The 15,030-nt window shown below is 27.0% G+C and overlaps 2 protein-coding genes across 5 annotated transcripts in view; one reads left to right on the top strand and one right to left on the bottom strand.

The window, feature by feature from the left end:
* LOC123259773 overlaps positions 1–13,038 on the bottom strand; it is a 52,962-nt gene extending 39,924 nt beyond the window's left edge. The window contains exons 1-5 of one of the 4 annotated variants that reach the window (XM_044720458.1): positions 12,884–13,038; positions 11,860–12,024; positions 11,708–11,791; positions 9,186–9,473; positions 7,261–9,126 (exon numbers count right to left, since the gene is read on the bottom strand). In XM_044720458.1, the coding sequence (XP_044576393.1) occupies positions 7,261–9,126; positions 9,186–9,473; positions 11,708–11,791; positions 11,860–11,967 (2,346 nt within the window). In that variant the 5' untranslated portion in view covers positions 11,968–12,024; positions 12,884–13,038. Of the gene's footprint in view, positions 1–7,260; positions 9,127–9,185; positions 9,474–11,707; positions 11,792–11,859; positions 12,419–12,883 lie in introns of those variants that run through there. The other 3 variants (XM_044720459.1, XM_044720460.1, XM_044720461.1) reach the window with 3 other exon arrangements.
* LOC123259779 (carbohydrate sulfotransferase 11-like) lies at positions 20–13,552 on the top strand. Its single transcript, XM_044720467.1, has 4 exons — positions 20–358; positions 3,781–3,980; positions 4,091–4,376; positions 13,357–13,552. The coding sequence occupies exons 1-3, from the start codon at positions 202–204 to the stop codon at positions 4,340–4,342; spliced, it is 609 nt and encodes a 202-aa protein (XP_044576402.1). The 5' UTR covers positions 20–201; the 3' UTR covers positions 4,343–4,376; positions 13,357–13,552.
* Positions 13,553–15,030: the final 1,478 nt, after the last annotated feature.

Raw genomic sequence — 15,030 nt, 5'->3', positions numbered from 1 at the left:
AAATTTTTTATTTCTGCAAACTTTTTTATACTTTATTTTACATCACCCACAATTTCACCTTTTTCTATTGATATTTATATTTACATTCGTACATTTCCGTACACTCGATTTGTTTAACGCCATACACCTTTTTTAGCACACATAAAACAAATATAAACATAAATACAATATAAATAAAATATGCGGTTATAACTGCAGGCGATGCTGGCCACGACAAAAGTTCTTATAGTGAGACATCCATTCGAAAGATTGTTGAGCGCTTATCGTGATAAACTTGAGAACTCTGTAGCCCGAAGGGACCACGGTACTCTTTATTTTTATCGCAAATATGGGCGCACTATTGTCGACAAATATCGAGGTACTTTATTTATATTTTATTTTATTTTATAAATTAGTAATTTATTAGCAACCTGCAGTCGCTACGCGACTGCAGAGATTTGCGAATTATGAATGAGAAAATTTTGTCTTAATGATTTTTTTATATTTATAATTACACTATATATAGATAGTTTGGGTACTTTTTAAATAAATTTTAAAAATAATAGTACTATCACAGGATCAATTACAAATAATTTAATGGACAAATGTGACCAAATAAATTTATAGAACCAAGTAACTATTAAAAACTCCTCCAAAAACTTAGTATAAAAAATTGACTATCAATGAAAAATATATAAAGCCGTGAAAAGGCACTAATTCTGGTCTCGACCTTTCTGATGATACCAAATTGAACTATAAAAATTCTTTTAAAAATAATAATATGCTTGTTACAAAATTTTCCTTACTGTCTCAATTATTTAAATCATAAATAACTATCGCTGAAAAAATATCAAACCCAATTTACGATAAAGATATACCCGTTAATAAATTTTTCTTAGTCTCTTAATTGGATAAATTAATTTTTGATATATAACCACATTCACATGTACATAACAAAATAGATAGATAGATAGATAGATAGATAAATAAGTTTTATTTGATCTTGGAGTCAAGACTCCCTCAAGACCATCAATTTTACATAATTTTAACATTTAGTGTACATTAAATACAGTGCTTAAAGTGGGGAAAAATATAAATAAATAAATAAACAAATTTTGTTTATCGCAAAATTCGAATCTATTTAAAACTACTTCGAAAAATTATTATAGCAAATAAACTATTTTAGAAAAGCATATGAAACATTGAAAAGGCATTAATTCAGGTCTCGATCTTTCCAATGATACTAAATTTCATTTTAAAAAAACTCATTTTATTACATAAATACACAATGCAAAATTTTTCTTATTCTATTATATAGACTAGCAACCTTCAGTCACTATGTGACTGCCAAGATTTACGAATTATAAATAAGAAAATTTTGCCTTAATGATTTTTTTAGATTTATAATCACACTGTACATAGTTTGGGGACTTTTTTAATAAATTTTAAAAATAATAGTGCTATCGCAGGATCAATTTCAAATAATTTAATGGACAAATGTGACCGAATAAATTTATAGAACCAAGTAACTATTAAAAACTCCTCCAAAAACTTAGTATAAAAAATTGACTATCAATGAAAAATATATAAAGCCGTGAAAAGGCACTAATTCTGGTCTCGACCTTTCTGATGATACCAAATTGAACTATAAAAATTCCTTTAAAAATAATAATATGCTCGTTACAAAATTTTCTTTACTGTCTCAATTATTTAAATCATAAATAACTATCGCTGAAAAAATATCAAACCCAATTTACGATAAAAATATACCCGTTAATAAATTTTTCTTAGTCTCTTAATTGGATAAATTAATTTTTGATATATAACCACATTCACATGTACATAACAAAATAAATAAATAAACAAATTTTGTTTATTGCGAAATTCGAATTTATTTAAAACTACTTCGAAAACATTATAATTAATTATTTTAGAAAAGCATATGAAACATTGAAAAGGCATTAATTCAGGTCTCGATCTTTCCAATGATACTAAATTTCATTTTAAAAAAACTCATTTTATTACATAAATACACAATGCAAATTTTTTCTTATTCTATTATATAGACTAGCAACCTTCAGTCACTATGTGACTGCCAAGATTTACGAATTATGAATAATAAAATTTTGCCTTAATGATTTTCTTAGATTTATAATCACACTGTACATAGTTTGGGGACTTTTTTAATAAATTTTAAAAATAATAGTGCTATCGCAAGATCAATTTCAAATAATTTAATGGACAAATATAACCGAACAAATTTATAGAACCAAATAACTATTAAACTCCTCCAAAAACTTAGTATAAAAAATTGACTATCAATGAAAAATATATAAAGCCGTGAAAAGGCACTAATTATTATCTCAACTTTTCTGATGATACCAAATTTAACTATAAAAATTCCTTTAAAAATAATAATATGCTCGTTACAAAATTTTCCTTACTGTCTCAATTATTTAAATCATAAATAACTATCGCTAAAAAATATCAAACCCAATTTATGATAAAGATATACCCGTTAAAAAACTTTTCTTACTTTCTTAATTATATAAATTAATTTTTGACATATAACCACATTCACATGTACATAAAAAAATAAATAAATAAACAAATTTTGTTTATCGCAAATTTCGAATCTATTTAAAACTACTTCGAAAAATTATTATAGCAAATAAACTATTTTAGAAAAGCATATGAAACATTGAAAAGGCATTAATTCAGGTCTCGATCTTTCCAATGATATTAAATTTCATTTTAAAAAAACTCATTTTATTACATAAATACACAATGCAAAATTTTTCTTATTCTATTATATAGACTAGCAACCTTCAGTCACTATGTGACTGCCAAGATTTACGAATTATGAATAATAAAATTTTGCCTTAATGATTTTTTTAGATTTATAATCACACTGTACATAGTTTGGGGACTTTTTTAATAAATTTTAAAAATAATAGTGCTATCGCAGGATCAATTTCAAATAATTTAATGGACAAATGTGACCGAATAAATTTATAGAACCAAATAACTATTAAAAACTTAGTATAAAAAATTGACTATCAATGAAAAATATATAAAGCCGTGAAAAGGCACTAATTATTATCTCAACCTTTCTGATGATACCAAATTGAACTATAAAAATTCTTTTAAAAATAATAATATGCTCGTTACAAAATTTTCCTTACTGTCTCAATTATTTAAATCATAAATAACTATCGCTAAAAAATATCAAACCCAATTTATGATAAAGATATACCCGTTAAAAAACTTTTCTTACTCTCTTAATTATATAAATTAATTTTTGACATATAACCACATTCACATGTACATAACAAAATAAATAAATAAACAAATTTTGTTTATCGCAAAATTCGAATCTATTTAAAACTACTTCGAAAACATTATAATTAATTATTTTAGAAAAGCATATGAAGCATTGAAAAGGCACTAATTCAGGTCTTAATCTTTCCAATGTTACTAAATTTAATTGAAAAAACTCATTTTATCATAAATAAAAGAGACAAAATTTTCCTTATTCTCTTAATTATACACTGAAAAAAAAATTAACTTGAATCAAGAGAATAATTCTTGAGCTAAGAAAATAATTTTAAAGAGTTTCATTGTTTTAAATTAAGACGAAAAACTCTTCAATCAAATAAAACTTACTTAGACCAAAAAAAATTCTTAGTTTAAGAATTTTTCTACTCAAATAAAAAAAATGAAGTTCTTGATTTAAGTAAACTTTTTTTTCTGCGTATAGATAAATAAAAATGACTAAATATAATTACTTTATATCGAAAGACAAAGCTTTCACTCCGCCACCAAAGGATCAATTTATTTCAAACGATAACGAGCCAAAACCTGCGGGCATTGAACCAACGTGGAAAGAATTCGTAAATTATTTAATAGATACCGATCTAGAAATCTATTCCGACGACCATTGGATCCCGTACTACCTGTACTGCACTCCCTGTTCGCTCAACTACACCTTTATCTTAAAAGTAAGTAAACATTTAATTGAATTACATAAATCTCAGAAAGCAACCACAAACAATATCAATATAATAATAATACAATAATAAAATAACATTTATCTGTCTATATTAATAAGGTGGAGACTTTAGACGCAGATCAGTCATTAATAATAGAAAAATTGAATCTAAAAAATAAAATCCATCCGATTCATCGTCATAAAGGATCCCAAGATAAATTAAACCCATCTAAAATTTATTTCCGTCAGTTGACACAACAACAAATATCCGAACTTTACAATAAGTACAAACTTGACTTTGAAATGTTTGATTACTCCGCTGAGATTTATTATTCATACGCTTCAGACTTTTTCCAATATACCGACTACTAGTCTCAGCGTTCTTACGATAGTAAAACATCCAAAAGTATGTATTATATATTTTTCAATAAATAAATAAATTAAAAAAAAATTTTTATCGATATTTATTTATTTATTTATTTATTTAAAAATAACATTAATTCGCAAAAGGGGATTTAAATAAATGGAGTTTAAATAACGTCGCAGAACCGTTCACAAACTTTCTGGCGCATGAATCGATCGACCCACTTTTAGACCACGGGCTTTATATCAAAGGGATTTTGAACGGAACTTTGATTCAACTATTCGTGCTACCATCGTCATCATTGCATGCTTAAACAGTCTTCCTCTTAAGATTATTAATTGCTATTATCAATTATTTATCTCCAGCTCTCATAATCCGTTCATAAATTAGCGATCAAGCAAAAGAACTGTACACAGAAAAAAAAAATTTCTTGACTAGAGAACAAAATTCTTGGCTCAAGAAAATTTTCGGATGCCTGTAGGAAGACTGAAGTTGTGTTGGCCGAAGTAAAAATTTTTCTTAAGGAAGTTCGAGCGTAACTAATGAGTCAAAATAATGCTAAAATTTTTTTTTAATTTTAGCCTTCCCAATATTCGTAAAAATTCTTTATTTTAATTTAAACAATTTAATAATTGATGATTTTGACTTATTTAATAAAGTAGAGTAATAAATTGACTTTCGTATTTATTGCTTGCCGGAATAAATAAACAGATTTGGCAATAGCGCGCTTGATTATACCCATAACAGAGACGTGGATGAGTATGTGAGTTAAACATTCCTCTCTCTGTAACTATATTTCTATCCTTTTCTTTTTTCTCAGCTGTTGACGCGATGTTGTCAAATCTTTATTCGAATAAATGGCTGACGATAAACGAGTTGCAAACATAAAATTTGACTTTAAATATTTCAAAAATTATATCGGTAATGTATTATTATTAAATTATTTTTATATTTTGCAATAATCCAAGTTTCTTGTGTAGAGTTTTTTATCTGTTAAAGTTGGGAGGTTAATATTGAAAAAAATAATTATAGTCTTGACAAAAGTTTGTCCGCCATAAGAACCCGTGTATAAGGAAATAAAATATGTGATTTTTAAAATTTAATATCTAAGTAACTAAACGGTGAATCTTTTTAAAATTTTGGGATTAAATAAATGACGTATTTATTTATACTTATACTTAATTTCAAAGCTCAAAGTTGGAAATTATTTTTTACATTAGATTCGCTCAAACTTTCTTAATTCAAATTATCATAAGTACTTGATACAATAAATTTTTATATTTGATCAAGATTTTTAGATACTTTAGGGAAGCAGCGCTACCTACTTCAGCTGAGAAAAAAATTTTCTCACCTTGAGAAAATTTTTCTCTTGAATATTTGATACCTATTTTATATTATTTTACCGTGCAATTATACATATTGAATGAAAAAAAAGGCCATTCGGCAGCCGAAATGGAAGTAGATTTTTGAAATAAAGAAAATTGATTTTTAATAAAATAATATAATAAAACTAATAATGTATAACTTAATTTATGAATAATTAAAAACAAAATTCAATAATAAATTTAAAACTATTTAGAACAAATTTTGGAAAAAAAATTAACTTTTGAAGAAAAAGTTTCTCAAAGAATTGCAAAGATTATAAAATTTGAATTATAAATGACCAAATTTTAAATAACTGCTTAGGAACAACAATTTGCAAATCAATCAGATGTTTGAAACCGGATAAAATTTTAATTGAAAAAAACAATATATAGAACTAATTTGTGACATATTTACTGACGAATTACCTGAAAACATTACACGAAAGACTAATCATTATCGTAATTATTGAATTTACATCATGACTAAGCTATGATGCAGACAATAATTGGACTCTGTTATGCAATAGTGTGTTAAGTACATAGGATTTCCATAGCACTTAACACATTAATGCATAACAGTGTCCAATTTAAAACGGCTGCAACAGTAAAACTGTTTTATTAAACGAACTCTAAAAGGAGTAATATTGAGGCTATTACCACTTCTGAGTAGTGGAAATTGAAGCTTATTAAAAGAGCTTTACGATGCATTTTACCGAATTTTGATATCTTGTCTCGATCAGTAATTATATCAAGTTGAAGCAGTAAAAACATCAATTTTTACGATTTTCAAAATTTCAAAATCCTGTCATTTCCAAATTACTCGCCCGATTAAGCTCATCTTCGAACTTAACCTTGGTTTTGATCTATAGATAAAGCATGTTGAGTTTGAGAAGAATCGGTTATAAATTGAAAACGCTATCGTGCTGACAAGCCGCGTTATATCGTATAAATATATATATATATATATATATATATATATATATATATATATATATATATATATATATATATATATATATAAAGACATACATATATAAACTTTTGAACTATATACATTTTCTGACTCAGCTCGACAAACTAAGTCAGAAAACGACTAAATTTTTTCAAAGTTGCGCCATGAGGACGGCTGCAATAGTTAGATTTTTATAAAATCTAATAAAAAAAAATGATTAAATATTATTTGATCTTCCCATTTGACATGTTAAACAATAAAAATATTAATGAAAATTTACTTCTATCTTTATATTTAATTTTTTGGAGCAAGAGAGAAATTTTCTCAAAAGAAAATTTACTTCTATCAAGAACTAAATGTTTTGGAGCAAGAGGCTGAATTTTCTCAAAACAAAAAGATTTTCTTGACTTAAATAAATTTTCTTGGATCAAGATACGTATTTCTTAAAGCAAGAGAATTAATTTTGTTGGAATAAGTGAAATTTCTTATCAAAAAAAATTTTTTTTTGCTCAAGAAAATAATTAGGAAGAAAAATATTTTCTTGGCCCAAGTGAACCTTTTTTTCAGTGTAATAATTGCCTAAAAAATCAAAAAACAAAACAAAACTCACCTTATTATGAAGATCATTAAGCACTTCTTGATCAACAAGCCCAAGTTCTTCCCAACTCGGCTCTAGGGTTTTGTTCTCCCCTTCACTGCTGCTGCAAGTCCGACTTTCATTGCCCGAATCAAAATTCTTACCAACTGTCTTACTATCGGAAAACTTTTTAGATTCTTTATTGTTTTCATTTATTTCTTTCTTATCCTCTTTAGCTGTCGCTGGCACTTGGTTAGCCCCAGCCTCTACTTTTTTACCCTCCCGACCCTCTGGAGTTTCGCTATTTTCCGTGTTTAAACTTTCTTCCTTAAACGTCTCATTAGTGGATAATACAACAGAAGCATTTAACTCACCAATAGATACACGATCAGATAAACTTTCCGACTCTAGGGTATTTTCATTTGATTGTACAAGCTCTGACCCACCAACCGATGAAAACAAAACCGGAGAAACTTGACGACTTCTGCTGTCTTTAATAGGACTTGAGAGTTCCATAAGTATGTAGTTACGTTCTTTACGTGGAAAACTTTCAAAAGTGCTTGGCGATCGCAATTTATCATTTACTTTTTTAAAGTTATCACTTATATTTTTATTTCTTTCCTCATTAACCTCATCCTTATCCTTTTTACTCATTTCTTTGCTCCCGCTATTAATATTTGATCTATTACCATTTAAATAGTTTTTACTTTTCAACTCAAAGGATTTATCGAAATTACCCGAGCCAACTTTAGCCTCCGGATACTCGATAAAATTAATTTCATTAGTTTTTTCGTCCGACCCCCTGAAGTTATTAAAATCATCTACTTTTCTTCTCCCAATTTTATTCTTTTTCTTCTTTCGCTTGTCTTTAACCATCCCCGAGTGTATTTTCTCCGTGTAATCATCAATCGCGTCAAAAATTTCAAACGACCAGCTGCGATCGCTCTCTTTAAACCCAAAAACACTGTCGACATCATCTAAGTCATAAAAGTACAAATTATCAGCAGACAATTTTGAAGTTTTACTCAAAATACTCTTCCCAGGATTCAAACTTCCGTCGTGAATATAATTTCTTTTAGGACTCGCGGAAAAACTTCGGGATCTTTTGGGAACTTGGCACCGAGAACTGGGGCTACAAGGATGCGACACCGACCTCGAGGGTCTGTAGCTCGGCATTTTGGTAACTGGGGAAATTGGCAAGGGTATTCTGGAGCTGAGTGGAACCAGTTGGGAGTCATCGCTGTCAGGAGTTCTCAGTTTGACGATTTCACCGCCGAAATGAACACGCCGAGGTGTTTTGCGTCTCTCTATCCACATTTCCTTAGACTCTTCCTTTATCTTCGAAGCGTCCTCTAGCTTTAGCGGGCTATCTAAACTATCATCGGAGTCCTGGTCTTTTTCCTCGAGAATTGTCATGGTGATAGCTGTCTCCTTGTTGAATTTAATCTCAGTTTCAAGAACAACTCGCGAAGGCGGAAGTATTTCTTCTCTATTTTCCCTCTCTTCTTCTTTCTCTTCACCGGAAGTTTTCTGCACAGGTTTGTCGTGTTTGAGCCGTTTTTTCCGGACTTTTTTCGACCGCTTCGGCAGGGAATGAACATTGTAAACCTGGCTCAGGTTATCAAAATCCTCCTTTGCTCCTGGACAGTCCTCTAGGTAAGACACAAATTCATCACCAATCGCGTCCCGAATTTTAACCAAAGACTTCAAAGCTACTTCCTGGTACTTTATGTCCCCAAGACAACTCGCTAACGCATTTATAACTGTTTTTAGACTCTGTCGGGACGGCTTTATGTTCCGCGATGAAGGAAACACCAAACTGGGAGCGCTTAGGATTACTCCGAGAGTTATGTGAGAGTCGGTGTCGAAATTGTTCCTGTTTATCCCTCGGTCAATTATCTGGAAAATTTTATTGCTCTTTAAATTGTTTTTCTATACTTTTTTTAAACGCAACTTACGTTTTTTACAATGGCGTCTCGAGTGGAACTGTACAGCAAATAAACTCGCAGAGTATCCAGAGCGCCTTTACGTACAGCCGGGGCAAGATGGCCTAGATTATTGATAAGCTCCCCGACAACTGGTTCCATAATTTCGTCGACACGCTCTTCATCGAGTGTCGGTATTACGTCGACCAGTACTCTAAGTGCATGTTGACGGACCTCCCATTCAGGATCTCGGAGTCTTGATGATATCTCATTGAATACTAAACATGTGTCCACGTCCGGAGGAAATTGCTGCGTCCGTACCTATTATTGATTTGGATATTCAGTATAGGTATATCATTATATGCTGAGATTTGTGATTTATTGTTACTTTAACAAGAGCAAGGTACTTTAGTGTATGTACTAATGATAATTTAGGTTTACTGTTACCTTTAGCTACATATTGAAACATATCTTTATTATTTATACACAAATAAAAATGTTCTTAAATCAAGGATATAATTTTGAAGAACTTAATCTTCTTGATTTGAGTAGAAAAATTCTTGAACTAATAAATTTTTTTTTATTTAAGTTAAGGTAGTTGACTCGGGACATATACTTTGTGCTATTTCTTTCTTTTTCACTCGCTAGTGCTGCCTTTCTCACGAATTATCTATTATTCGTTTTTACTAATGGTTATTTTTGTTTAACTAGCCAGTTTATTTACAATTTATAAAAAACTAAATAGTAAAAATTTTCAAAATTTCTTTGGATTATTTTAAGTGTATTTTTCTAACAGGTATCAGTTTTTTGAAACGATTTTAAAATCCTTTCAATGGAATAATTATTAATATTTGTGATTTTTTCACTCTCCACTCAGACACTGATAAAAAAATTAACTTGACTCAAGAGCCAAAATCTTGGACCAAGAATACCATTTTGAAGAAAACGCTTTTCTTGGGTCAAGAAATTATTCTTGATTTAAGTAAATTTTTCTTGTCTCAAGAATGTATTCTCTTGACTCAAGAAAATCATTTTCTTTAAAATGATATTCTTGGTCCAAGATTTTGGCTCTTGAGTCGAGTTAATTTTTTTACACGCTTTATATTAGCTTCACTTGTTTGTCAGTTTGTCAGTATGTCAGTAACTCTCCGTGGGTAATCTGCGCGCCTGCGGCCTTCCTTGGTTCTGGTAGCCGTTTCTCAGGCTCGCTCTCCGAAATCGAACTCTGATTCCCCGTATTTATAATATTTATAAATAATTATTTTCTATTAGCTTCACTTGTATGTCAGTATGTCAGTATGTCAGTATGTAACTCTCCGTGGGTAATTTGCGCGCCTGAATATTTTTGATAATCAACAAATAATAGTTTAAAAACTAAAAATCACGCTTTTATAAATAAACCAAACTAAAAAGTAAAAATAAATAATAGTTTAAAAACTAAAAACACGCTTTTATAGAAAACCAAACTAAAAATAGAAAATAAATTTAAATTAAGAATAGTGTTAAAAATTTCAATAAATATAAATTAATAATAGTGTAAATAAAAAAAAATGTATTTTATTTTAAAAAAAGCGTGGGGTGCTTTTTAAGATATTATCAAAATGATAATCACTCTACTCATATCTGTCAATAAAATATTTATAACTATTGACACCATGCACCTCACGCTTTTTTTAAAATAAAATACATTTTTTTTATTTACACTATTATTAATTTATATTTATTGAAATTTTTAACACTATTCTTAATTTAAATTTATTTTCTATTTTTTAGTTTGGTTTTCTATAAAAAGCGTGTTTTTAGTTTTTTTAAACTATTATTTATTACAATTATCTCATTTCTGGTATGGTCAATTGATTTCAAATTTTAACAGCACATATAATGCTTATTTTATTACTCATATTTCAAATTTCAAAAACTTCTTAAAATTTTGCATTTATGACCGAACTATTTTAAGGAAATTTTACTTGATTTAAGAGTTTTTTGTCTTGATTAAAAAAAAATAACCCTCTTCAAAATTATTTTTTAGGTTCAAGAATTTTTCTCTCAAATCAAGTTAATTTTTTTTTTAGTGTAGATTAATAGAACTAATTAAAAAAAAATTATGAAATATTAAAAATAAAAAAATTTTTATTATTTTTAATAATTTTGGATTTCTTTTTTTATAAAAAATTGACTTTGTTAATTTTGAATTTTTTTTTTCTTACCAAGGAATAAATCAAAAGTTAAAAAAAAAATGGTGACAATAATTTTATTAAAAATAAAAAATTAGCAAAAAATTAATAATTAAAAAAAATGAATTAAGTCAAAAAAATTGTAATTATAAAAATAAATTTTATTTAAAAATAAATTTTTAAAATTATGATTTATTTATTTAAAAAATTATCACATGTCTAGCGACATTTATAAATTTAGAATTTATAAATTAAAATTTCTACATGTGAAATTTTTTCATTAAAATTTAATTTTTTATAAAAATCTAAAAAAATTTTTTCAATCTATAAAAACAGTATGAAATTTTTCTTCCCTTTTTTGTATTAAAATAAGAAACATACCACGTGTTCCCAGAGTGGCGTTAATTGGATCAATGGTTCAGTTTGGTGTTGAACAGGTGTCATTTTTCGTTTGATGAATAGTTTCTAAAAAGAAGAAAAAAATAAATAAAAATTTTATAAGAAAGGGTTGGCTGGAAAAAGAAGAAACAAACCTCCGATGAGTGATCAGGAGACACCGGTTCCTCTTGTTGGGGCTGTGGAGGCCCCGTTCTTGATGATCCCGTCATCGAGACAATCTTATACTCCTCACACTCGGACATACCTTATCACTCATCTTCATTTAAATTATCGTCACATTTTCGCTCAATCTTCAATCACTTAAAGAAGAAAACAATCAACAGCACTTTTTAATTTCAGAAAATTATCAGCGAAGTAAACAAAAAAAAATACATTAATCATACGTGTAATCCAAGCATTAGTATCGACAAGAACAAATTACTAGGTACGTTTATCGAGCGATAATGTATATACGCAAACTTTTACCGGCTTGAGACTTTAAAACTATACTTTTTTTTTTAACTAGTTGTAAAAACTCGGATTAATAAATTCCGCGTCGATAGTTACCGGTATATCTAACAAGTATTTATCTAGAGTGTAGAGACCTGTGTTTTGTTCGGTTCAAGGTGCTTTTTTATATTTTATACTTCAATTTTTACTTTTCAATTCACTTTTAACATTTGTTTACACGTTAAACTATTTTATTATTTACTTTTTAACCTTTAAAACACTTTTTAACATAAAACTTTTATTTAAGTTTTGTTAAATAAATATTTATTAAAATTTTTTTTATTTCTTCTGTAATAAAAATTCAGATAATTAAAAAAAATTTTCAAATTTAAATTTATAATAAAAATTCAGATAATTAAAAAAAAATTTCAAATTTAAATTTATAATAAAAATTAAATAAATAAAAAACTTATATTTTAAATAGTGAAGAAATAAATTTTTTAATTTATATTTTATTGAATAATTTTTATTAAATAAAGTTAGAATAATTTTAAAATTAAAAAAGCAATTAACAACTATTTAAAAATGATTGAAAACTTTTAAAGCCAGATAAAATGTTAAGAAATAAAAAATTTTAATTAAAATAAAAATTATAAATTATTAAATAATATATTATGATAATATAAGCAAAAGTAAGTAATGAGTTATTAGCATAAAAAAAAAACGTACTTGTTAAAGAAAAATCAAAAATTTAAAAATGCCGGTGTTTTTTTTTAACGAGTAGCAGAAGCAAACTCGAGCACAGCTGGCATGTGACTGCGTGTGGTGGCGTGTGGAAGGGATCAGGGAAATCCCTCTTTCTCTGCTTTCACTCTTTCTAGTATAACCTTACCTCGGTACGGTATACTTGTACTTACTCATATACATACTTAGACTATTACTTACACTTATGTACACGGTTATATATGCACAAAGTACACATTAAACACGGCATGTATTGTATAGATTATAACATAGAACATAGTTAACAATATATATGTATATAAAGCTAAATACAAGTCTGCGCATGAATATCGACCATTCCCCACTCTATTTCTTCAGCATCTGATGGCTATTTGGCAGCGATTTAACGTAGTTTACATACACGATATTACACCATTATCCATTGACCCCACAGACTAATTATTTATTTTTATTTTCAGGTAACACCCATGATCACAACAACATTTTTTTAGAGCGACTGTTTCGAGTTATCATAGATAAAAGAAGAATATGAGACTATCAAAGTTGTTGGGGAATTTTATAGATTATTTGGATGACTAAGCGCTTGGTTACTGAAGAAGAAATTATTTTTAAAGAAGAAATACTTTTAAAAGGAGAAATAATTTTTTTAAAAAAATTGTAAAAGAAGAAATAAATTTGTAAGAAATAATTCTAAAAAAAAAAAATAATTCTAGCAGAAGAAACAATTTTAGAATATTTCTAAAAAAAAAAAAAATAGAAACAATTGTAAAAGATGAAATAATTAAAGAAAAATAATTTTAAAAAAAGAAATAAATTTTTATGAAATGATTCTAAAAAAAAAAGAAATAATTCTAAAAAAAAGAAAAAAAAATAATTGTAAAAGGAGAAACAATTTTAGAAGAAATAGTTTTTAAAGAAGAAATTATTTTTAAAAAATAATTGTGAGAAGAAATGAATTTGTAAGAAATAATTTAAGAAAAAAGAAATAATTCTAACAGAAGAAACAATTTTAGAATATTTCTAAAAAAAAAAATAGAAACAATTGTAAAAGAAGAAATAATTTTAAAAAAATAATTCTAAAAAAAGAAATAAATTTTTAAGAAATGATTGTAAAAAAAAAAGAAATAATTCTAAAAATATAATTGTAAGAAAAGAAACAATTTTAGAAGAAATATTTCTAAGAAAAAAAAAAGAAGAAACAATTGTAAAAGGAATAATTCTAAAAAAAAAAGAAAAAAAAATAATTGTAATAGAAACAATTTTAGAAAAAATATTTCTAAAAAAAAAGAAAAAAACAATTGTAAAAGAAGAAATAATTAAAGAAAAATAATTTTAAAAAAAGAAATAAATTTTTAAGAAGTGGTTCTAAAAAAAAAAGAAAAAAAATAATTGTAAGAGAAGAAACGATTTTAGAAGAAACATTTCTAAAAAAAACAAAAAGAAAAATTAATTGTAAGAATAATAAATTTGTAGAAAATATTTCTAAAAAAAAAAGAAGAAATAACTGTAAAGGAAGAAATAATTTTAAAAATAAAATATTTCTAAAAGAAGAAATGATTTCAAAAAAAATAATTGTAAAAGAAGAAATAGTTAGAGTTATAATTGAGAATAAAACGGTAATTTATTAGCGAAAAATAGTCTTTAAATAGAGAATTGGGAGCAATAACAAATATTAATAATTAATTAGGGATAATAGATAAATAATGGTGTCATGTCCTTAGCCTGAAGCGCGATGCAAGACTAGAGCTGTTGATCTTGAGGATTTGTTAAAGGCCATGTCGATCGTGTGTCCTCAAAATAACTTCGGGCTGGTACTTAACTTTAATATTACGAGTACTAACTCCGTCGTTAGTATCATACAATTGGGTCCTTTATTATTCACGAGTGTCGAATGTCTTTCAGCTGTCATGTCTTCGTGTTCTACACATGTAATGTGATAATAGACTTAGTAAGATATTTTAAAATTATTTGCTTAATCTACTTATAGTTTAATGTAATATTAGCAATACAAATATTTTTTCTATATTATAATTACTTAAAAATTATTATTAAGATTTAAATATTATTTTTTATAAATTATAATTTATAATTTTTAATTTATTATGTAATAAATAGTAATGATCAAAGAAAAA

Source organism: Cotesia glomerata, linkage group LG2, assembly GCF_020080835.1.
Source record: "Cotesia glomerata isolate CgM1 linkage group LG2, MPM_Cglom_v2.3, whole genome shotgun sequence".
Lineage (NCBI taxonomy): Eukaryota > Metazoa > Arthropoda > Insecta > Hymenoptera > Braconidae > Cotesia > Cotesia glomerata.
This window is presented reverse-complemented; position numbering and strand designations above follow the sequence as displayed.